General features: G+C 33.1%; 1 protein-coding gene and 1 long non-coding RNA gene across 4 annotated transcripts; one reads left to right on the top strand and one right to left on the bottom strand.

Annotated features, from left to right (window-relative positions):
* Nucleotides 1-1,490: 1,490 nt before the first annotated feature.
* On the bottom strand, nt 1,491-2,285 carry LOC120576782 (uncharacterized). The gene is made up of 2 exons (XR_005642855.1): nt 2,092-2,285; nt 1,491-1,736 (listed from the first exon to the last, which is right to left on the bottom strand). It is a non-coding gene; the product is annotated as an uncharacterized lncRNA (long non-coding RNA).
* Nucleotides 2,286-11,344: 9,059 nt separating this feature from the next.
* On the top strand, nt 11,345-20,305 carry LOC25484120 (uncharacterized). Of its 3 annotated transcripts, none has more exons than XM_013612886.3 (20): nt 11,345-11,596; nt 12,025-12,885; nt 12,964-13,032; nt 13,117-13,315; nt 14,393-14,477; nt 15,253-15,363; nt 15,513-15,581; nt 15,718-15,799; nt 15,898-15,957; nt 16,050-16,102; nt 16,179-16,345; nt 16,665-16,821; nt 17,225-17,282; nt 17,366-17,422; nt 17,511-17,759; nt 18,460-18,521; nt 19,159-19,215; nt 19,299-19,392; nt 19,525-19,665; nt 19,811-20,305. In XM_013612886.3, the coding sequence occupies exons 2-20, from the start codon at nt 12,046-12,048 to the stop codon at nt 19,892-19,894; spliced, it is 2,694 nt and encodes an 897-aa protein (XP_013468340.1). In that variant the 5' UTR covers nt 11,345-11,596; nt 12,025-12,045; the 3' UTR covers nt 19,895-20,305. The 3 variants fall into 3 exon arrangements, with proteins under 3 accessions (XP_013468340.1, XP_024634871.1, XP_024634866.1); XM_024779098.2 differs by having other exon boundaries at nt 11,346-11,596; nt 11,897-12,885; XM_024779103.2 differs by lacking the exon at nt 15,253-15,363 and having other exon boundaries at nt 11,897-12,885.
* The last annotated feature ends 5,092 nt before the right edge of the window (nt 20,306-25,397 follow it).

Genomic DNA, 25,397 nt, shown 5'->3' with positions numbered 1-25,397 from the left:
CACAAGTGTGTCCAAATATATTGTCTTCCCTCATATCACGTGGAGGAATAATGAGAAAGACAAATTGGTTAGGGAAAGAAATTATGGTTACGCCTTTGATATTTAGTGGTTAACTAGATCAGAAATATGGTTAGTTTTCCTAAAGACTGTCATGGATATAAATTAATTCACATAAGTCATGGTTAGCAGTCGTTAATCACTTATGTTAACGATCCAACATACCTAATCTAATTTGATCACTGCACTAAAAGCCTATCCAACAATAAAAAACTTCTTTTACAATCTACAAGTTTATCACGCCTAAAGACGGACAAGTTCTAATTTCTGAAAAAATAGTGGTCACGCATCTTAAAAAATGTGCTTACACAGACTATATATCTGGCTAGTTTAACTTTCTCAGGTATAAATAATCCCATTTTAGACAAATCGGACACAATCTCATTTGATCACTGCACTAAAAGCCTTTCCAACTATAAATAACTTCTATTACAATATGCGAGTTTATCACGCCTAAAGACGGACAAGTTCTAATTTCTGGAAAAATAGTGGTCACGCATCTTAAAAAATGTGGTTACACAGACTATATATCTGGCTAGTTTAACTTTCTCAGGTATAAATAATCCCATTTTAGACAAATTGGACACAATCTCATTTGATCACTGCACTAAAAGCCTTTCCAACTATAAATAACTTCTATTACAATCTGCGAATTTATCACAACTAAAGACGGACAAGTTCTAATTTCTGGAAAAATAGTGGTCACGCATCTTAAAAAATGTGGTTACACAGACTATATATCTGGCTAGTTTAACTTTCTCAGGTATAAATAATCCCATTTTAGACAAATCGGACACAATCTCATTTGATCACTGCACTAAAAGTCTTTCCAACTATAAATAACTTCTATTACAATCTGCGAGTTTATCACGCCTAAAGACGGACAAGTTCTAATTTCTGGAAAAATAGTGGTCACGCATCTTAAAAAATGTGCTTACACATACTATATATCTGGCTAGTTTAACTTTCCCAGGTATAAATAATCTCATTTTAGGCGAATCGAACACAAAATTTCATTTGATCATTGTACTAAAAGCCTTTTCAAACTCAGGTTTGGTAACATTTCACCAAATCCGGTCAAAGATGGATATTAGTTTCCCTTTGATTCATGCTAAAGATATACATGCTAAGATTTCACCTGTCAATAAAGACACAAACATTTTTTATATCAAAGAACAAAACATAACAAAAAACCTCCCAAAAAAATATATTACATAACATGCAGAGTGACTCATTAAACTGTAGGATAGTTCAACAATGTTAGTAACTAACAACATATGGTGTTTCCAATAATATTATAGGTGCAACATGGTCCTACTAAATAAAAAGTAGCATCATAAAAATTCTACATTACAATCATATCAAAACACTACACTAATTTAAATCTTCTTCTTTATGCGTCCATCCTTCACCGACGATGAAAGCAGAACCCCACTTTTTACACGATTTCTTGGCTTGTCCTTAATTCTAGTCAACAAATTTGATGCATGATGTGCTTCATCATCTGATACATTTGCCACCTCCCTTTCAATAACCCTTTCAATCTCATCCATGGAGACGTCCTCCTCGCGACACCTTCATTTAAATGGTGTTTTCTGAATTTGAGACCTTTGAAGTTCAGTAAGCTTCTCAGTGACTTTAGTAATATACTTTGACTTACATTCATGCCTGAGACGTAACTGTAATAAACAAGAATTCCAAAGGCGACATATAAGGAAAGACATTAACAAAAACACAAAACACTAATGAAATCAAACAAACTAATTGACATTCATCGCATACACATACCATTTTGTCGGCTAGACAATGCTAGAATTACCATGGGAAATCAACTGGTTCAATATTTACTTAAGGATTCAACTGGTTCTAAAACAAATCAGTAGTTCTTGTGTTTGCTGATAATCTATAGCCAAACAATTGTTTTTTTATTCCGAAACATGGAAATTTTATTAATACAAAATCAGACCCAACATCATAGTGAGAAAATTAAGGACTCATATCTATGTATAATCAGTAACATTACTTTAAACTTACCATCGCAACAACTTGATCAAAGTAAGGACTCATATCTATGTTTAGGCACACCATAATAAATGAGCAAATTTTATCACCATAACATTCTGCCTAGAATTTATGGTCCACAAAATAACAAATTCTGCAACACAAATCAAACTACACCGGTGCTTCAATCTTCCATAACAGAATTTTAAGAAATATCTTCAGATCATAAAAACAAGAAATACATAAAGATATTTGTGATGATGTTGACTGTGATGTTGATGCTGCCAAAGGAGTTTTCAAGCCAAGACCAGGTGCCACCTGAAAACATACATAATAAATTACGATTTCCACCTCTACAAAGAATGATACTAATTAATATAATATATTAGCATAAAAAGTGTATAACAAAAGGATCTCAAGATAAGAGCATAGAGTAAAAAACCCAGCATACAACAATAACCATCAAAGCTGTTTCCCACTAGGTGAGATTAATTAGATGGATCAAACATGTCAATGATGTTTTGTCATGAAACCTCCTGTATAATAATAAGCCATTGAACCTTAAATTTTTTTGCTAATGCATTCCTATTTTGTTCTGTAACCCACAAAACTGGTTACAGACTAACACAATGAATGTCCATAACCTCTATTAAACAAACTTTATCCATCAATAAACACACATAACATCAAATTCAACCCATTCTTAACTTCAGTACTGCCAAAATCTTAGATATAAATTAAAAATAAAAAAACTAGATTTTCAATATACCCATAAATGTTTGAGTCTCATTCTAATTAAACTGGTATGAATAACAAGAATAGTGAATCACCGCAAAAATGAGGAACGTCGACGAGATAAATTACCAGATGCCGCAAGAATAGTGAATATACACAGATATAAATTACCAGATTGAACAACCAAATCAAACAAAAGGGAGATGAATGAATATACCTGAGTTGAGCAACGTCGACGAGAGAGAGCACAGAGAGTGTCGGCGAGCGTGCTACGGTTGAAAGAAAACCGGCGACGAGAGAGAGCACAAATAGATAATAATGGAGACACAATGGATTTCAATCAGCGACGGGTGAAAGGGGAGAGTCGAAGATCGACGGCGGCGACGGTGAAATCTCGCGAGGTGCTAGAGTTGGGAGAAAAGGGAAATGGCATGGGAGAGGGAGATGGGACGAATCCTCTGCTACAGTTATTTTATTTTATTTTTATCATTACTCATTTTTGTGTGACATGGATTTGGCAAAAAAAAAATTATTAATTAAATGTGCCACACAAGAGGGTGTATGAGTGGTATGCCACCTATGGTGGTATGGGTATCAGTGCTCTTTTTCTTTCTCAGATTCCAATGACCTAGAAGTCTAGAACCATAATATCTTTCTTTTTTCAATAAAAAAAAATAAGGGTTATGTTAAGAAAATGAAAGAAAAAAAAAGTTTTTTTTTTGACAAAAAAATAAAATAATAATTGATGAGCAAAACATAAATAAAATAACACTTTATTGTAAGTTAAACATGACACTTGTCTGCTTTTGATGAATTGATTGCACAATTTTAATTGTAATATTGCTATAACTAATGTCCCATGACACTAGTTAACATTTTTTCAAAAAATAATTGATTTAGTGTAATGATACTTTTACAATAAAGTGTTCTTTTATTTATGTTTTGCTCATCAATTATTTTTTTTTTGTTATTTAGGTCTCTAAATTGATGTCGGTAACTTGGTGTTTTATTTTTATAAAAAAAAAAGATGATAAAATTGTTTTGTGAGAGCAAAAGTGAAAGCTTGTTTTGTGAAGAATAATGAATGGTATCTTGCATTGTTGTAAACGATGATTTTTATAGGCATCAGTGAGGAGCCGTTGAGAAGTGATAGAGAGATTGTTACGAATGACACCATCAATATATAGATCTCATGGTCGTTGTGTCAGCAAGGATTCGACGTCGAGAATGGTTTTTTGGATTCGGCCTTGGTGGAGTGGGCGTATTGATGCCAAAAGATTAGGCCTTGAAGTAGTCAAGAACAAATAGTACTAACTTATACAATTGTTCTTTGGGTACTGATACATTTCTCATAGACATCCCAAACTACCAAAAATACCCTAAGCAGCAATTGAAAAATGAGTGCATTAATTGTAAAAAATAAATAAATAAGTGTAATGACAACTTATATTTGGACGTGACTTGAATGACTCTCTATTTCATCAAAGATGTTGCTTGAATTGTTATAGTTCATTCATAGTGAAAATAGCTAAATGTACAGATTGAATAAATGAATGTTGGCATCATGATTCATGAAACATGCGTGGCTCGAATAAATGTACAGATTGGGAGATAGTCAAGACTTAGACTACCATGAATATTTTCATATACTCTTGGTGGTTGACAATTCACGCGGGACATTTATATATGGAAAATTATGATATTAATTATGTAATAAAGCGCAAAAAAGAAAATTTGAATTAACAAAAGAATGGACGAGGCTCTAAAAAAACAAAGATAATAATGCCACTTCATAGGCATAAATTAAATTGAACTGAACCACAACAATAGTGAAGGCTAACGTGGATGAGTAACTTTGGTAACTGACGATCGAAAAACGGGGAAGGTTCGTGTACCATCGTAGGGCGGCCTTCATTAGGGTTTCAGACAGTAGATTGCACTTCAAGGATTCGGGAGTGCCTACGATCGTCATCTGGGTGTTGAAGGCGGTGATGTGTTGAGCTGGATCGCTTTTGCCATCGAAGGACGATAACGGGGGCGAATTAAAATTTTCTGGTACGGGGGCGTTCCAGATTTCGGCAGAAAGAGGTTGGGGATCGAGATCGCCAATTTCGTCCTGGTGCCCCTCGTCTTTGTCGTGTTGTTGTTGTTGGATACTTTCCATGGAGGCGTGGAGAGCCTCGTTTTGTCGTTGTAGCTGTTTGATTTGGATTTTCAACGCCGCCACAGCTTCATGAGTTGCTTGGTTATCGTCAACCATCGTTATGTGAGACGACTGAACGTTTAGGGTTTGAGTGCGACCTAGATTAGTTTTACCGAGGCCCCACGATGGGCGTCAAACGTATTAGGTCATGCCTTGAGAAGGCTCTCAAGGTTTGTATTTATAGCCATAAGTGGGTTGGATAAACCATCTATTCTAGGTGTTTAGTTACTTGGATAAGGATAACTATCAGGGGTTCTACTTGCTTCTAGAATGTGCTCATTGGCGGTGACTATAAAGGCGTCACCTTAGCCTATTTCGGCCCTTTAGAAGGGCGCTTATGTTTTATCTGAGCCTTTAAGAAGGGCATTGTGTCATTTATCCGGGTTTTCCCGGTCCAAATTGAAAATTATTTATTATGCACTTTCAATTGCTCGCAAACACCCTAAACTTCTAAAAAAAATACCTCAATTGGGAGTTACACTTTGTTCATTGTGCATACATACTTGAAACATGCATCATCGTTTGCTTTCAAACATACATTTTCTCTCCCTACTCCAATATATCAAATCCCACCAAAAAATTTAGCACTCAATCAACATATCAAACTCAAAGAACAAATAAGTGTATAAGTCATCTTAAATTTGCAGTTTTGAATCGTTCATTTTCCTTTTATATGTTAGAGTTTTTGAAATTGGTTAATATGATTGTGAATTGGAAATATCTTTGGTTATTTGGACAATTGTTGATCAATTAGAATGTAGTTTTTACCGTGAATGTAGTTTAAGTTAAACATTATTGCAATGTATTAGCATAAAAATTGAAATATCACAATGCAAGTTGTATCTTTATTTTTGGTTATATGTGTTTGATGAAATGTGGTAGTGTAAGAATAGTAGTTTAAATTAAACATAATATGGTAGTTTAAGACTTGAAATAACAAAATGAAAGTTATATATTTATTTTGTACACCAAATAAATTATACAAAAAATAAGTAAAAGAGTCAAATATCCAATATAGCAAAATAAATAAAAAATAACACTCGAATAGACAAGAAACGTGAGACATTACTCAGTTAAATTTAAGACCTCAAAGATGTCAAGTTTATGACATGTTACAAGCATCATTTTTTTAATGAAACATAATAAAGATGAGTGTCCAAAAACGATCCATCGGTCAAAAGCCATGAACTTTGTCAAACAATTTAATTTAGAAGCAAGATAATAGCACCCTTGTTAGAGTGTATTATGCACTAAAACTAGTTAATTATTTGCTCTTGACATCTACTACCTCATTGTTTTCTCACAACCCTAAAACTCAAACAACAAAGATATAACATTTCAACATACTGGCATCGTAAACTTAAAACTGAAAAAGATAGGATATCCTTATAACATAAAGACGTTGTATGTTGATTTTCAAAAGTAAAAAATGATATACACATAAGAGGATTATAATAGTAAAAAATTATTACTATTTAATCATTTTTATTTTTAATTTTAATTGTTATATGTTGAGTTTTCAGATCAATATATATATATATATTTTTTTGGTCAAATAGCCTAGTGGCTAGAAATTCACTTTAAAGTGAATAAGTGGGGTGTCCGGGGTTCGAACCCCGACCCCTGCATATAATAATGCATTGTCCCTGCCAACTGAGCTATGCTCACGGGGACAGATCAATATAATTTAACTTTTCATTTTACGCTACCTCCTCTCTTACAAAATCATTTTCACTCACACCAATTCACTTCATTCCATAATCACTTAATCTCATAATCAACTCTCTCTCATAATCACTTCTCATCAGATCTGCTTTGATACACTTCATCTCATAATCGCTTCTCTCTCATAGTCACTTCTCATAATCGATTCCTCACTTCTCACAATCTCATAATCACTTCTCACTTGTCTTCACAAATTTGCGGTATGTAGTTCCTTTGCGTATCTATTTTGCTCTAATTTGATATTTCTAGGTTAAGTTGAGGATGAGTTGATTTTGATTTGATGCAATTGAAGTTTTTTAGGTTAAGTTGATTCTGATTTGATTTTAAGTTGATTCTAATTGTTTTTTGTTGATTAGTAGAAAATGATATGCAATCGAATGAGAGTTATGATAATTATGCACTGATTTGATGTTGTTTTTGTTTGTTTTATTGGTTTATCTGTGCTCACGGAATCTCACGCACTTCTGATTTCACCGCTCATCAGATATGCTTCATCGCAATCACTCTTCATCTTCATCATAATTGCTCTTCATCACAGTTGCTGATTTTATAAGGTAATGTGATGTTTAAGTTCAGTTGATTCGATACTGAATCATAAATGAGAATAAGAATTATGATGTTTTAAGTTTGGTTTGTTAATCTAAAATAAAAATGAGAATAAACTAGTTTGTAGGTTAATCTGAATGAGTTATCTGAAATGATAATCACTTTATATTTTGTTGGCATGTGAATTAATAGAAAATAATATGAAATGAGAATAAGAACTCAATTGTTTAAGTTTTGTTGGTTAATCTGAAATGAAAATGAGAATAAGCTGATTTATAGGTTAATATGAATCACATTGTTTTTTGTTGACATAAGAATTAGTAGAAAATTATATGAAATAAGAATTATGATGTTTAAGTTTTGCTAAATGAGAATGAGAATTTTGGACTAATTTCAATTATTTTTTTCGTATTTGTTGTTGGTTAATATGTGGATGATTTATCTGCCGATTGTTCGATGAGCATTTGATCAACAATAAAAACTACATTCTAATCGATCAACGATTGTCTAAATAACCAAGGATATTTTTAATTCACAATCATATTAACCACTTTAAAATACTGTAACATATAAAAGGTAAATGAACGATTCATATATGCAAATTTAAGATATTTTTCTCACTTATATGTTCTTTGAGTTTGATATGTTGGAGTACGAAGAGACCGTGTATGTTTGAAAGCAAATGATGGTTTATGTTTCAAGTATGTGTGCAAATGAACAAAACATAACCCTCAATTGAGGTACTTTTTTTAGAAATTTGAGGTGTGTTTGCGAGCAATTGAAGGTGTGTAATTACCAATTTTTTAATTTCTTTTTAAACATTTTATAAATTGGCTCACATGCGAACTCATTCCCCAAACACGAAGTGAACCCGATCTCCAAACGATAAAAAAGCGATAATTAATTAAACCATGTTTAAAAATTTGGATCCAAAATAATTATTTTGAAATACGTAGGTGACTGTGATTTGATGTAGTTCGTTGAGATATTATATTGGATATAAAAAAGGTTAAACTTTTTAAACATAAAAAATACTAAAAATTTATACGAGAGTGATAAACCAATTAAAAGAAACACGGGAGTGAACATGTGCACAAAATTTGAATTAATATTAAACAATATATATGTTTATCTTGTTTAAATATTTGTTACATAATTTTTATAAAAAATCAATTAAAAGATGTTTTACACAAGCATCATCACATATTGCGTATTTCCAACCCTAATTGTCTAAAATGACTATTTTATCCATTATTTATTGTCACAAAATTACAATTTTGTCCTTATCCTCTTGTTTCAAATATATTCTTTACCACCGTAAATTTGTTACTTCTCCCCACACAGACATTAAATCTCATAATAATAATTCAAAGGAAGACATGTACATCTTTTTTTAGACACCCTTTCCTATACACTCTTCATTCATTTTTTTTAAGAGAAATGATATTTGTACAACCATTTTGTGATAACTTTGGTACAACTTTCTCTCTCATACTCACATGATGGTCTTATCCTCTCTCTTCTTTTTTCTCTCTCCATTGTTTTTGACCAATAAGAAGAAAGAAAAACAAGGTTGTCACTAAAGTTGTCATGAAATATATGTACAAATATCACTGCTCTTTTTTTAATAACATATCCAATTATTAAATTGTTCTTTCAATATCCATGCTACAACTCTTCTCATCTCATATTGCGTATTTTCAACCTTGACCATCCTCAACTTTCCTGTCCTTTGCACCAAAATATGTCACGATCATACGCGTAGAAACATTTTATCAATCCTTCTTCAATGATTTGCTATGAAGCCTGAATACGCAGTACGAGTGCGGGTACGATACAATACAAGTACGCATATACACTAAATTTTTAAAATTCATGATATGATACGGCTAGAACACGTTAACAAAATATTTATACTCCCTCCGTCCTAATTTATAAGTCAAAAACACTAATTCACACTTATTAAGAAAACGAACACTTAGTGATTTGAGGTATAATTTGTTGTGTTCTCCTTGGAATAAGTTTCATGAAAAGATATAAAAAAAATTCTCATTGGTTAAAAATTATGGAGAAAATAAAAAGGAGAACAAATTGAATGCAACTTGCATTTAATTTTACATTGGAAAATATTATTTGTTTGAAAAAACATAATAATAGCATAAAAGTTGGTCTTTTTTGCTTATATTTTGAGACAAAGAAAATGAGATTTTTTTGCTTATATTTTAGGACGGAGGGAGTACTAAAATTTATATGCATGTAAAATACTAGAAACAAAAATAAACATCGATTACTCTTAACTATAAAATGATAAAAGTCACGATTTAGAAAAAATAATGCATGTGATCAAAATAAAAAATATAAAGTTTTCGTATAAATCATATTTTATTTTCATTCATATGTTAAGATATCAACAAATGCATCAATTAAAAAGAACTCAAAACAAAGTTTGTTTAATGTTGATTGATTGAATCTCCACTCACTCGTTACTTTCATCCTCTAAAAACATAATTTTTAATTGGTTAATCAAAATACAATTACAATGATACATATCTTAAACTTAATCATATACATCTCCACTAAATTTTCACAACAAAGTCTCACTTTTTCCCCCTTCATTTTTTCCAGGATACGTATCAGTGAAGTATCTTATAAGTATTTGTGTGTATTTGTTGAGTATATGATAAAATATGTATTTTAAATTAAAATAATTAATTCCAATACTCGGTGGGTACGTATTCGTGATATCCACAAAGTATCGGTATTAGATACATATCCGATACACGTACGTCTCCCTTTTTGAGTATCCGAGCTTCATAGATGATTTGTGATAAATATTGTATTTATTTTTGAGTAAATAGGCAATTACTCTCCTGAAATTGCAAGTTTCGTCAATTTATCCCCTCCATCAAATTATTCTGTTAGTCAACAAGACGTTTTGCAAATACCCCCCCTGAAGTTTTGCACTTATGCGCAAAATTCCCTGTGAACTTAAAAATTTATATTTTTTTATGTGTTGGCTTTGTCACCTTTGTATTGCCACTGGAAAGTCCTCTCTGAATGACAAATTAAAACCTTTAACGAAATGATCTCTTCAACATCTGGGGGGAGAATATGCTTTGACATCTTGGTAATTCTTGGTTATGCGAATCATATATCATTTATGTGCTTCATTATGTATGTCATGCATTAGTTTTCCATCTGACAGGTGTGGCTGTACTTTGCTATGCTGACTTTCATATCATTAGACTCTAATACATGATTAATGTTTGATCGTTTGAGGGAACATATATGGTTGTATACCGTCAAAACTTAGCTAACATGCTCCACAATTAAGTGATAATGCAGTCACTTTTAAGGATAAGAATTTTTTTTTATAATTTTTCAAGTTCAGGGGACATTTTGCACATAAGTGCAAAACTTAGGGGGTATTTGCAAAACGTCATGTTAGCTAACAAAAGAATTTGACGGAAGGGGTAAATTGATCAACGTTGTGCAATTTCAGGGGTAATTGAAGTTTTGTTAAATTTAGGAGGTAATTGACGAAACTTACAATTTCAGGAGGGTAATTGTCTATTTTTTTTTTTTTTTTTTTTTTTGCACTTTAGGAGTTTTGAGGGAAGAGGCAAAGAAGGTGATGGATGAACAATGAGATAAGAGCTGGTTTTTGGAAGTTTTCAGTATAACGCAGTTAACTACCGTTGAAAATGTCGAATGATAATTAACTATCATCGGGGTTATATGTGTAATTTCTAGGTATTTTTTAACAAATTTTGAGGTGGAAAAAACAATTTTCATCCGATTCATGTTATGGTAACCCGAGTCAAACTAACAAAATCTCCCTTGGTTACACGTGTTAACTTGGACGACACTTCATTACACCAAAAACGGCTGACGAAGGCGGCCGTTAGATCCCACAAGCCATTCCACGTCGCCAAACATAATAGGCCCAACTTTCTGTAGGTCCCACCCATTTATCCAACTCATTTCTCGTCCCTTCCAAAAGCTCCTGATTCATGACGCCAATTTTCCTTTTTATTATCACACTTCATTTTTAATTTATTTACATTTTTTTAAACACTTTCTTTTTCTTTTTTTCCTTTACTAAACTAAACTCATCGCCTCTTCGCTCTCTTCATTCTTTTCCCATATATAAACTCCAAATCTCAACCACGAACACTTCATTCCCGCACTCTCACTTTTCTCTCTTTACCTTTCGTTCCTAAACCAAACCCTAACACTCTTCTCTCTCCAATTTCCTTCACTACACTTCTCACTGTTCTTCATCAATCTCAGATCTATTCTTAATTACTCGATTCATGTCTCTTTAAGGTCGTCTTTCAATTTTCTTTCATTCTTACCGATTCAACGTGTTTGGATTTGAGTTTTTCTATTTTTTTTTTTGATTTTTTGATTTGAATTTGAATTAATCCTGGTTATTTTTTGATATTCTTGAAAATGATTGAATTAAACGGTTATTCGGTTATGTTCGATTCAAAAGTTTATATCGGATTGAATTACTGTCTGTTTTGTTTGATTGAATTTCTTTTTTTTTTTGTGATTTTTTTTTTTGTCGTGTTTGTTGTTGATAAATGATTAAAAACCGTTTCTAATTATGGATTTTATCTTCAGGCGTTGATTGAATACGAATCTGGAGTGAATTTCAGTGAATTCGTGTTTGGCATTGATTTATTCGTGCATGCTGTGCGGTAGTTTTGATTTTCTGTTAGTTAATAGGTGATTTGAATTTGAATTCTCAGAGGCTCTGTTATTTGGTTTTGATGGGCGAAGAAGCGGTTTGTGTGCAAGAATTGGTAGATGGAAAGACGGAAAATACGGATGAATCAAGGTTGGAATTGAAACGTGATTATAACCAATGTGTTGCTGATACTGAAGCAAATGTTCCACCCAATAAAAAACAAGCTAAAGAAGTTTCAAACGATGAACTGCGATCGGAAGTTACAAATCCAAATGTTTCTGCAACAGAACATGCACAAACCTTTCATGATATCAGTAGCCAACCGACGGAATCTGAGAATGTTAGCCATGCAGAGTGTGGGGAACTGACGTCTACTGGTTTGGAGAATTCTAGTTCTCATGATACCGTGAGTGATGAAGCTGGTGTTCGGAATAATGATAGTGATAATATTAATAATCTGTGTCAGAATGATAAAGGTACGAGTAGTAACGATGCAGTGTCCCGTGTTGTGATGGAAATCCCGAAGCATGCTAGTTCAACCGGTATTCGAAAGATTACTTTTAAGTTCAGTAAAAGGAAGGAGGATTATGATGATTACCAAACACCTACTGGCTATACCGATGGCAGTGGCAGTGACTATGGATTTGGCTATGGGAATGGCAGTGGATATGGCTACGGATACGGTTATCATGGGGATGATGAATATTTGGCAAATGATGATTATAATAATAATGGATTGGTAGAGAGCTCGTATGGCAGGGGATATGTTCCTTATGAAGATTCGGAGTTGTATTCTGGCAATATGGAATTGAAAATGTCAAAGAAAGTAGTTCCCAACGCCTTCCCCAATAATGTGAAAAAACTATTATCAACCGGTATCCTTGATGGAGCTGCAGTGAAATATATTTACAACCCTGGAAAGGTAAAGAGCGGATTATCATAGTCTGTTTTTTTATACACTTCTGCTGCGTTTCTTCTTATATTTTTAAATTGTTGTTAGGTCGAGCTTGATGGGATTATTGGTGATGGTGGATATCTGTGTGGCTGTTCAATGTGCAGTTACTCTAGAGTAAGCCATTTGATTTATTTGTGGCTATTATCGGAAATTTGATTTATTTATCGCCATTATCAGCTAATTTCAATGTTTTCTCAGGTGCTCAGTGCCTATGAGTTTGAGCAGCATGCTGGTGCTAAGACCAGACATCCAAATAATCACATATTCCTAGAAAATGGAAAACCAATTTATAGCATTATACATGAAATAAAAACTGCCACAAACAGCACGCCAGACGAGGTTATAAAGAATGTGGCTGGTTCATCTATCAATGAGGGATCCTTCCAGGTTTGGAAAGGTGACAATTATTTCTCTGGTTTATAATTGCATTGTGGAGCCTATATGTTTTAGGTTCATGTTGGTCAAATCAAATAATATGACATGTGTGCTGGGAAAATGTGCTAATTTTTGTGTTTAGATTCTTTGCTGGCAAGTTATTGGTAGTCTTGAAAAGCTATATAACATTTTACAGTAGTCTTGATTTGAAACTGATGTTCAACTATCTAATACTAAATCAGAACCAGTTATTGTATTATGTAACATAATATCTAAGTGTGTTCTTCCTAGTACACTTTTATGGAATAAACCTCTCGTAAATGTAAGGTAAAAAAACTACCTGCAATAATAATAATAAAATCCATAGTGGGTCTGATCCTTCCTTGGACCTTGTTATAGTGGGGGTTTTAGAGTACCAGATTGTTCTCCTCCTCTCTTATCTAGGGTTGTGCTTTTCTTCAACATACTGCCATATATTTCTCTACCCAAGTCATCTTTATCTTGTTGATGTCCACAGATTCCATCTTCTGTATAATCTACACTTGCTTTTTGACTTGAGTTTCTAACATCACTTTATTTGATGGTAGAGATGTATCAGTTAGCCTCTACTTCAATATTTATGAGTAGTTTGTCACAGTAATTATATGTTTAGTTTTTTTTTTCTTCTTTTTTTCGAAAGTTTAAACAAGCATTCTAAAAGCACTTAAAAGTGGTTGAGCTTTGTCAAAATATAAGTGATTTTTATTTTAAAAAAAGCTTAAATAAACACACTCCCAATCATGATAGTCGTTTGGTCTTTCATCTAGGAGAGTATTATTGCCAATCACCAAATGTTCCAAAAGCTTAAGTTGCTAGGTGAAAGCTTATGAATGATTTTATATCTAACAATTATCATTGCACAGTATCCACGAATGGGAAGGAATAGAAATATAAAACATAGAGTAACTTTTGCATGTTGTTTGCCGCAACTTGCATTGGTATACATATTAGTCATATGGATGCAGACTACATATCAAATAGTAAGAGGTGTTTCTTTTGCTTTGCTTTTGGACCTGGATTTGTCTTATATATGTTTATATTTTTTCCATGGATTCTGCAGAAAGTCTCCTACAAAGCAACAAGAAGGTTCCAACTCAAAAAAAATACAGCACAAAGTCTACTGGCATTCCTCATACATACAACAGGTAAACCAGAAATAAACCTAAAAATACTATCTTTTAATGGTTATGCTGTACCTTAAAGTGAATGATGTTTGATGTACTACCCAAATTCAGTTTGGACCCAATTATCGCATGTTCAGTTTGGCCTCAGTTATTACCCTCTCCGTCTCTTATTAATTGTTGTTTAAGGTTATGCACACTTCTTAAGAAAATTATTTGATAAAATGACATTCAGCCCTTATTGATAAAGTAGTTAGTGGCATCATTAGGTGGATTGAGATACACGATAAATAAAGTATCACTGAAAAAAGGTAATTAATGTTTCATTGATATTTTAAAGCGACAAATAAGACACATATTCTAAATGCAAAACTTATTATGAGACAGAAGAAGTATAGACTATCTATGAATTAGTTGTAACTCATACCAACCGCCCGTTATAAATCATATCAATGATGATTTCATCTATCTTGCCGATGAGCCAAGTCATGCTGCAATAAAATTTCCCTGGCTATGGTGCACAGTGCACACCAACCTAAATTTCGATTTTGTTTTCATTTTTTAGAAATTTATTTAGGTCTCCTAAATTTTTGTGTGGTTTAAGGCTTGGCCTAGTTCAACCCTTACAAAACCGGCTTGTGGATAAGACTAATTATCTCACCACAGCATTTCTGAAAACTTAGATTCAGTCTTATTCTGTCAAATTTTATATTTTCAAAACTATTCTCTTATGTTAACAGCTGACTAAAATAAAAAAGAGATGACAAGACCTCTTACCTATTTTATTTTGATGTTCCAGTCAATCTATAGAAAGTGCGAGCTCCTTCTCATCTTTGCGTGTGCGAAATCATTTTGAGCAGCAAATGTATGTGAACCAGACAGCTGATGAGTGGAAACGTGTCGTAAAGAAGTGTGTTCTCCCTCTTGGTTTATTTACTAGTACTTGATACTTGATTTTTGAGCATGTTCTTGAGCAGTCTGCATATGTAGAAGGTTATCTGTTCAATTAAATTGTAGACCTTTCCTTCTTGTATATTCACAATATACTTTTTTCTGCAGACCAAGCACCTACACTTACTACTCAGGTATACCGCAGAAGAGAAGTGCTGATGGTTGCACTAAGAAAAGGTACTTTTTGTTTTGTTGTGTTTTTTCTAGTTGAAGATTCTTGTGTTGCTTTTCTATGTCTCTCTAGCATCTCCATGTGAATAGAGTTTTCTTATCCAATGCAGCTTAAAATTTGAATTGCATTTTGCTTTTTCAGGGACAACGATTTGCACAGGTTACTTTTTATGCCTAATGGCCTACCAGATGGTGCCGAGTTGGCTTACTATGTAAAAGGACAGGTGTCTTCACATTTTCTCTTAATATTGTGTTTTTGGATTGATTTGCACATTTTACTGTAATTTTTTCAAATATTTGACTTGATTGATGTGCTTTTCAGAAATTACTTGGAGGTTACAAACAAGGAAATGGTATAGTCTGTGGTTGTTGTGATATAGAGGTACGGTCATATACCTATTGGCACCGACTACATTATTATACATGTGAAAGTGCTAAGATAAGCTTTCTAACCTTTTGTTCATGGGTAAACAGATAAGCCCTTCGCAGTTTGAAGCCCATGCTGGAATGGCGGCTAGACGTCAACCGTGAGTAGTTTGTTAAATAACTAAATTGACTTTTCTACTTTTCTTCATCTCACAATAATTTTAATCCTTTTTGCAGTTACCGCCACATATATGCTTCCAATGGATTGACACTTCATGATATAGCTCTCTCTTTAGCAAATGGTCAAAACCTTACTACGGGAGATAGTGACGATATGTGTGCAGTATGTGGAGATGGAGGAGATTTGATTCTTTGCAATGGATGTCCTAGGGCTTTTCATGCAGGTGAACAAATGACCTTCTATGTTTTTTAAAAATGGTTTATTTGCTAATATTGTTTTTATATTAATTTTTTGTTATCCATTAATCTTACTATTTATTAAAAAAAGATATCATAATATCAAGTTATTATTAAATATTTTCTTATATTCCAACAATATCAGTTTCTCAAGTTTTCTTTATGCTGCTTAAAAGTCCTCTGTTATCCAGTGCAGTATTAGACAATGACAGATGAAGTTTGTTGCATACCTGGTTTCTTACTACCTTATTTTGTTAATACTGGCAACAAGATATAATATTATGATATTTTCTATTTCAATTGCAGCCTGCTTGGGTTTACACAGTGTACCAGAGAGTGGTTGGCATTGTTTAAATTGTGAAGATAATACCGGTGATGAAAGAGGTGCGAGGCCAATCATGATACGGTTGACACGGGTTGATAAAGAACCAGAATATGAAGTGGGTGGATGCGTTGTTTGCAGGTAGGTGATATGATTGTTTGTTTATCTTAAGATATATCAAAGCAATCACATTCTGGCAACTTTATGGAAAGGATGTGCAATTTTACTTTCATTTAAGATTATGGTAATGGATTATTATGTGTCATGAGATCAAAGGTTCAGTAACATATAATGCTAAGAGTTCAATGCAATGTGTGCCATTGAATTTCAAAATGATATTTGCATTTATTTTATTTATTTTTTCTGCTAAAGATAGTTCAGTTTGGATACTTGCATATTAATTATTTGTCATATTCTTCCACCAATATATTATTTTGGGAACTGTGAGGGAACTTTAATCTGTTATAACTGTAACTGTTTCCAGTCAGCATTAAGCTTTATTTTTATACATATTGAAGTGTGAATTTTTTTGATTGATCGACAGGGCAAATGATTTCAGTGTTGATAAATTTGATGACCGAACAGTAATAATTTGTGATCAGGTATGGTAATTACCTGCTGAAAATTGTATTCAACTATCTCTTTCTGTTGTCAAACTGTTAAGTGTATTTGTGTTATTGTCCAGTGTGAGAAGGAGTATCATGTTGGTTGCTTGCGGGACATTGGGCTATGTGAGTTGGAAGTAAGCACCAAGCCTTGTAGAAAATATCCGTGTGATACTTGTGTTTTCTTTTCATTTTTTTTCTCATCACATGTTATTTTTACTACAGGAGCTTCCCAAGGATAAGTGGTTTTGTTGCGACGACTGCAATCGAATATATGTGGCTTTGCAGAACTCAGTTTCTGCTGGAGCAGATACCATACCATCTTCCTTGTCGGAACTAATAATCAGGAAGCATGAGGACAGGGGATTATGTACGTATGGAGACATGAATGATATCCAATGGAGAATTTTAAGTGGGAAAAGTCGTTATGCAGAGCATTTACCGTTACTTTCACGAGCTGCTGCAATTTTTCGAGTGAGTGTTTATGGCTTCTGTGTTACTTGTGACCTTGAATTTTTGCTGTATATGGTTGGTATTTTTAATATCTGTGTCAAAAAATCTGGTTTTCATGGTTTTTCTTTACACGATACTCTGTCCCTTATTATAAAACCCACTTTTGAGATTTCTTTTTCCCTTGATATAAGATTATTTACAAAATTTAACATTCATTAATATTTTCTTTACAAAAATACCCCTATTTTATATAAAGTGACTTTTCTACATACCCTTTCACACCTAGGGTTATAGGCCTGGAGCATGCACAATGTTGGTGGCCCAACAATGGATTTAGCAGAGAATCTGTTACCATCTTATAATTGAACTTGGGATCTAACTCATTATGACAAGATCATTTTGCAAAATGAGGAGTGTTCAAACTTAATAAACACTACTTAAGCTATATTTCTAGGCGATTTAGAATTGAACACTCCCCCTTACACCCAATCAAGGCAGCCCAAAGACTCAACAGTTAACGCGGCTTTGCCAAAGCAACTATTGACTATTCCTTTAATTGGGTTTACTGGGATAGGGGATTCTCTTGCTCATTTAGGTTGTAGACTAGTTTTTGGTAGAAACTGTTAACTGTTGTGAAATGTTTACATTTTGGAAATGCCTCTAGTATTCTATCTTTATTTTTTAACTGCATTTTGTTCATGCTCTGGTAATGTTTCGACAGGAGTGCTTTGATCCCATCGTTGCAATATCTGGCCGTGACCTGATTCCTGTTATGGTATATGGGTAAGCAACTACAATTTATTTTAATGTTGGTTGATAGTGGTATCCTCTCTATACAACCTTCTTTTCTCGTGCTTTCAGTTTCCCAGTGGTTAGTTATTGTACTCATGAATTGTTAACAGTCTTAAATTACTAACTGTAGATTATAGACTACCAATGCCATATGTTGAAGCTAAACCTGAATTGTGATAAATATGCATATTTCCTCTTTTACTCTCTCACCCCCTCTCCTCTACATAATCAATGGTCGATGGAAAACCTAGTTGATAGGCTGTCTGACATTGTGTAAGAGAGTGTTTTAGGGTGATTTAATTTCCACATCTATCTATCGTTCACAGGAATTCTTTCATTTAGCATTAGTTTATTTATTTTTTATTACGAGTCTTGGCAGAGTCTTTTTGGTAGACGAGTCACTTGATGATGCATTTGTCAACAATGGGTTTTAAATGATTTTTTTCAAGAATGTTGCTAACTAGTTCCATAGCCCATAAGGACACTAGTTAAGGAATCAATGCACGGGAAACTTTATTGAAAATCACAAGATTAAATGATTAAGGAATTTTAAAGCTCAATTAAATGTATTTGTGGTCTCTTTATTCCATGTTTTCTGATAATATAGTGTATTTTGAATTTTGTGCAGGCGAAATATTTCTGGCCAAGAATTCGGGGGAATGTATTGCATCGTTTTAATTGTGAAGTATGTGGCTTTCTCTGCTTTCTTGTTTTCCTGATAGTTCTTAATTTTGGTCAAACTGATTTCGTATGTATCATACTTTGCAGTTCTATTGTAGTATCTGCCGGGCTTCTTAGGATTTTTGGCCGCAATATTGCTGAGCTTCCCCTGGTAGCTACAAGTAGAGAGCATCAAGGAAAAGTAAGCAATTTATTGTGATTTACGAATTACTCATATTGAAGAAGTGGACTAATAACTTTCTTTTTTACATCTTCCAAAGATGATATATTTTACCAACGATAAGCTCTATTAACATGCGATTTTCCCTTTCAGGGTTATTTTCAAGCGCTGTTCTCTTGCATAGAGAGGTTGTTGTCTTCTCTAAATGTAGAAAAGCTGGTGCTCCCTGCTGCAGGGGATGCAGAGTCCATTTGGACTAAGAAATTAGGCTTTCACAAGATGAGTGAAGATCAGGTAAAGTTCATCTTCTACATTTACTGGTTAACTTAACACGACCTTTATATATTGACCTGGGTTCAGACTTGGAAGAAACTGTTGCGAACATTAACAATTAACAAGTGTTAACAACTACAATTTTTTTTGTTTATGTTTTGGCCAGTTAACCAAACATCTTAAAGAGGTGCAGCTCACCCTCTTCAACAAAACATCAGTGCTGGAAAAGATGGTGCAGGCGACAGAATGATGTTTTATTTGGTGTTGTATTTAAATTTTGGTTATCTAATCATTTTTTAGCATTTCCCTCACTGTAACATTACTTCTATGTTCTTGCTCTTGGCTCTATTATTTTTCCTTTTCCTATATTTTTTTGGAGTTTGGGTGATTGTGGCAGCCTTGTATAATGTAGGACAAAAGAGTAAGTTTTGAAAATGGGGAACGTGGCCTAAAATGCTAGAAGTAGAGGATTTGAGAGAGCATGCTCGCCAATTTTTTTTATTAGCATGCATGTCCGCTATAGAATTTTACTGTATTTTTTTTTTAAAGATTGTATGCATCATGTTGATTTGACTTCCATGATTCTTGGCTCTTTTTGGAACTTCAAACAATGATGAATTATAGTAAAATATTGTTGTACATTTTACGGCACTTCAAACAATGATGAATTATAGCAAAAATATTGCTGTACATATTTACGATAAAAGCACGGATTATAGCACCGTAATACATTTTGGAAATACATGATCATTTATATGCTGACCTAGAAAAAATATATTTGGTGGATTCTAAGGTGATGATTAAATTAAGTACTTCATCAGCATACTAGAAAAATACTACTTTAGAGTAGTTCAATGGTCTAGATTTATTAGATATAAAACCAAAAACATCTACACATGCAGACGTGCTTACACAAGCATATATACATACTAAGATTATTGCTTTGCTCGTTGAGAATTTGGTACCTAAGTTTTATGCCTCTTTTAGCATATAATTAAGTTTTTTTAATTCTATGATTGGAAACGAGAGAAATGTCTTTGTTGCAAAGCAAGCAGTTACAATAAGAGTTTCATGACAACGATGAGGGAGAAAAGTAGTTTGTAACTTTGTTTTCTTTACGGTTTGTTTATTTGGTTTCTTCACAGAAATATTATTTTTTTTTTATTTTTAAAAGTGCATATCTGTCTACTAGATGTTTCTCTATCAAAGCATCATTTTTGAGATGATGATGTTATTTGTTCTGGTTTACTCCATTTTTCAATTTTGGAAGAGTTCTTGTTAGATTTCACCATTAAAAACACCATCGGAGAAAACACCGGAACACAAATGGAAAAGATGTGTGAAAACTTATAGATGCTCTCATTTCTTTTATATCAAGTATGAACCATTATACAAATCCAACAATGCATTATTGTTTGTTTGCTTCACCGGTGAGGAACTTAGTTGAACCCTTACTCTAGAAGTCATCCTTTATATTTTCTTCCACTCGAATGATCTTCCTTCATCACCTTACCCTTATTACCTCATCATTTTTTATATTGTTTCTGTTTATCTATATATCAAAAGCCAATCACAAAAATCAACCTGGTTTTTTATATTGAAATTTATTTCATTTCATATAAGAATAAAAGATTATCGAAATTATGAATTCTTTTAAATTCTAACCTGGTTTGAAGGTATTACAATAACAAAATCATTATGAAAAAAAGTGGTTAATTTGTTTATATTTTTTAGCACCAAAATTGAAATTTTGTCGTTCTTTATACTTATCAAATTAGGATCCTATCAAATAAATCAAATTATAAATACAAAAGATATATTAACAACAATCAGCAGTTTGTATACAGAATTGGTAGCATTTTGAATGTTGTAAAAGATACTTGAGATTTCCTGTTTACCATCCTCTCTATCTAGTCCGGTGATTTCCTTGAGACATGGTATTTATGGTTGAAAGTACTCCTCTTTGCAGGTAATGCAAGGTCTTGCCAAATCTATAGCTTGGCATGGAGAGGGAGCAACATTCCTCATTGAGGACTGTTTTTCACATCGAGGATAGCTGGGTTTTGAGTTTTGACATCTCATGTTCCTTGCGCAGGAATCATGGTTAAAAATATGTAAAGAGAGAACTAGTTTTTTTTCTTCTTTTCTTCCATCTAGCGCTTGTTTTAAATGTTTGTCATCTATTCAGATTTTTGTTATTTACCAATATAAATACGGGTTTTAATTGCATATTTTAAATCAAGTTATTTTTAAATAATGTATCGCTCATTCTTTCACCATCCTTGAACATAAATCAAGCTTCTAAGCTGTGGGATTCCATGTTGTAGGAGAAAAACCTGATCTTGCACTTATCACATGTAATGTTGGGTTTGGCATCAACATCACAAGTGACAAGCGTGAGTTCAGGCTCATCTCGAAAAAGGCAACTATTTCTGTAACAAAAAAAAAAGTGTTGCATAGAATAATTGTATAATATTTTGAAAAGGAAGTACTCAAATACATTCAAATATTAAAGAATGTGTATCATAGAACCAATATTTCCCTAAAACAACTTGCTTTTACATATCCCTTCAAAAACATTCTTTTTCTCCAATTTCCTTGCATTAAACTCATTAAACACTTGACATAGAGCAAATGTATTAAGAATATCAATATGTCATTTACCTTTGATGTCATACCAAAAATAATATCACCTTTAAATTGAAGAGTTAACAAAATTACTATTTGGAACAAAGCTTGTCTATAATAAAATTTGCATGAGTATCAATTACAAATTATAATTTTTTTTAATGTGTGACCAGATGCTTGGATAATATCAGTTACAGATTATGTTGGTTTTCTGGAGTGTTGAGCTTTCGTTCCACTTTTGGGTCATTGAATGGTAATAACTGTTCGTGAGCAAACAACAATTAACCCCCTTCCAGAAGCGAACAGTAGTGAATTGCCGTTGTGGTGATTGTGAGTATATACTAGAAGCTTAAAGAGCGATTTCGAAACCAAATATGATCAGTTGATCTGAACGAGGAATCAGAGTTAGAAGGAAGCTTTAGAAATCTATTCCAAGACCACTAACTGTATTAGGAAACTAAATTAATAAAATAACTAATGAAAGTTTGGCTGTCAGAGTTACAAAGTTTTCTTAAGAAAGCTCTCATCAAATATTTTCATTAGAAAAACCACTACGTTAGAAAGCTTAAATATTCAATTCTTCAGAAAGGCTTTGAACAAGTAACTAATCATTCTTTTGTATTAATTATTTTCAAATCATGTCTAATAACATAGAATATTTGAGTGAACTTGTTCTTGCACTTATTCTAAATACTAATATATCTCAATACATTTCTCAAAATCATTTAGTCACTGTTAGTTTTTGACACAGATAGCTTGAAAATCAAAATCATTCAGTCATTGTTAGTTTTTGACACAAATAGCTTGAAAATATTGTGAAATAAAGGTTTTGTGATAACCTACAGATGTAGTTTAAACTTTGATCTTTAGTAAGCAAATATCACAAGTATCTTCCTTTCCCATTCAACCTCCAAAAGCTATAGACTGAAAGATTTCTTACACGTCGAAGTGATCTAGATAACTCAATAATGGCAGTCAGAGCCACATCCTAAATGTGTGAGCTCCAGCAGTCATTAATGGATTGAAGGGCATGGAGAAAGCTCAAATTATCGAAAGCATGATTGAAGCCACAACAAATCCAATACCACAATTTAATGGCAAAGTTAAGTTATCCATTGCAGTTACAAAGTCAAGGATGAAGCATTTCAGGGTAGAAGAGATTGAAGACAGGTCACACAATTAGTAGTCAAGTAGGTTACTTGCCAATAGTTTTTTCACAAGAAAACAAAGCAAAAATACAATTATAAGGCTGCCAAATGTAAAAGTTGCATTACAGTTGATGATAAAAGCATATTAACATGTTCTTTCAAAAAAAAAAAGCATACTAACATGCATGCATATGTACAAAATTACAAAGATACTAAAAGTTTCAACACTTTCTTACACCTAAACAAACATATAGGCCGTTTTTGTTTGCATTACTTATAGCAAGATACTAGCAATTACAAACCAAGACATACACCAAAGTAAAAGGAAAAGAAAGAAGTTTTGTACATTATGTATCTGATCTTCAATATTATATTTTGGCTTGGAGATCTTTGTTTCACTTTCGTGTGCCTTTCTTTCGCCGTAGGCTATCTTTTCATGGTTCTACTGAGAATAAATCCCCTCAAGTGAGATTTTATACGAGAGGGAGAAGTAAGATCTCGCACCATTCAAAAAGAGACATAAAACTAGATGATGCTCCAACTGTGATATATTTAACGTTTCCCGCAAACCAAAATGACTGATTCCACCACTAGAAACAACCTGCTTCAGCTGTAACACAAAGGTTCTTCCTTCACTTACTTATAATTTCAATTTAAATCCTTGAGAAAAGAAGCCATCCCTGCAAAAAACAAATACATGTGTCACGTGATTATTCCACCAAAAAGTTTTCTATCAGTTCAAGATGATCAATATGTAAAATCAGAACAAGTAATTGCTGAGATCCGCACAGGAACATAGACTTTTTAATTTGAAAGAAAGGGTTCGAAAACATATTTATTTCGATTCAGAAGAGGAAATACATTGGAGTACCGATGTGTACCATGCATCTGAATTTTTCTATAATCGCAAGAGGTAAGCAAGCTCATTAATATCACAAATGAATGGAGATAAAAAAAAGATTTTTTTTGAAATGAATTATACATAGATTTGGAATAATCTCATTGCATGCAAATTTCTACACAACAATGTTCTTATCCACATAGATGCCATATCTTGCATTACTTATAGCAAGATACTAGCAATTACAAACCAAGACATACACCAAAGTAAAAGGAAAAGAAAGAAGTTTTGTACATTATGTATCTGATCTTCAATATTATATTTTGGCTTGGAGATCTTTGTTTCACTTTGGTGTGCCTTTGTTGGTGTTTATACGTAACTCATAAAATAGGAAAGGAAAACTGAAGCTTTATTGAATAAAAAACTGCTATCAAAATACAAAGCTGTGACTTAAATAAAAACAAATACTGAGTAACTAACTCCTAATCTTTAGCCACTACTTTATTAGCTAATTTAAAAACTGAAATATTAAAACAAATTCTCCTAAAGACTTGGTCAATCAGTGCAGCTGGCAGTCACAACTGCTGATACACACGTTCAACACTTCTCCTTGTATCAGTAGTTGGATATTCCAAGTTTCTCCCTTAGTAACTCAAACCTGCCTTTTGGAAGAGCTTTTGTAAAGATATCTGACAGTTGGTCTTCAGTCTTGCAGTACTTCAAACACACATCACCATCCTTTTGGACATCTCTGAGGAAAAATAATTTAATACTAAAATGCTTTGTTTTACCATGAAAGACAGGATTTTTGGAGATGGCAATGGCTGCCTGGTTGTCCACCATTACCTCAGTAGTTTCCTTTTGCTCTAAATGTAAATCAGTTAGAACTTTTCTTAGCCACAAGGCCTGATTAACAGCTGCTGTGGCTGCAATAAACTCTGCTTCAGCTGTTGATTGTGCAACAATTTCTTGTTTTTTTGAACTCCAAGAGAATATCCCTGTCCCAGAACTAAAACAGTAGCCTGAAGTGCTTTTCATGTCATCTAAAGATCCTGCCCAATCACTATCAGAGTAACCTTGCAACTTGAATTTTTCCGATCGACAGAACTTAATGCCATAATTTAAGGTTCCCTTGA

Source organism: Medicago truncatula, chromosome 1 (assembly GCF_003473485.1).
Source record: "Medicago truncatula cultivar Jemalong A17 chromosome 1, MtrunA17r5.0-ANR, whole genome shotgun sequence".
Lineage (NCBI taxonomy): Eukaryota > Viridiplantae > Streptophyta > Magnoliopsida > Fabales > Fabaceae > Medicago > Medicago truncatula.
Note: the sequence above shows the minus strand (reverse complement) of the source record. Positions and strands in the feature narration are given on the sequence as shown.

Bases quoted from the DNA above. Each gene is read 5' to 3' on its own strand.
- LOC25484120 (XM_013612886.3), top strand. From the start codon at position 12,046: ATGGGCGAAGAAGCGGTTTGTGTGCAAGAATTGGTAGATGGAAAGACG. The intron at 12,886-12,963 runs GTAAAGAGCGGA...AATTGTTGTTAG, and splicing joins ATATTTACAACCCTGGAAAG to GTCGAGCTTGATGGGATTAT. The intron at 13,316-14,392 runs GTGACAATTATT...TGGATTCTGCAG, and splicing joins ATCCTTCCAGGTTTGGAAAG to AAAGTCTCCTACAAAGCAAC.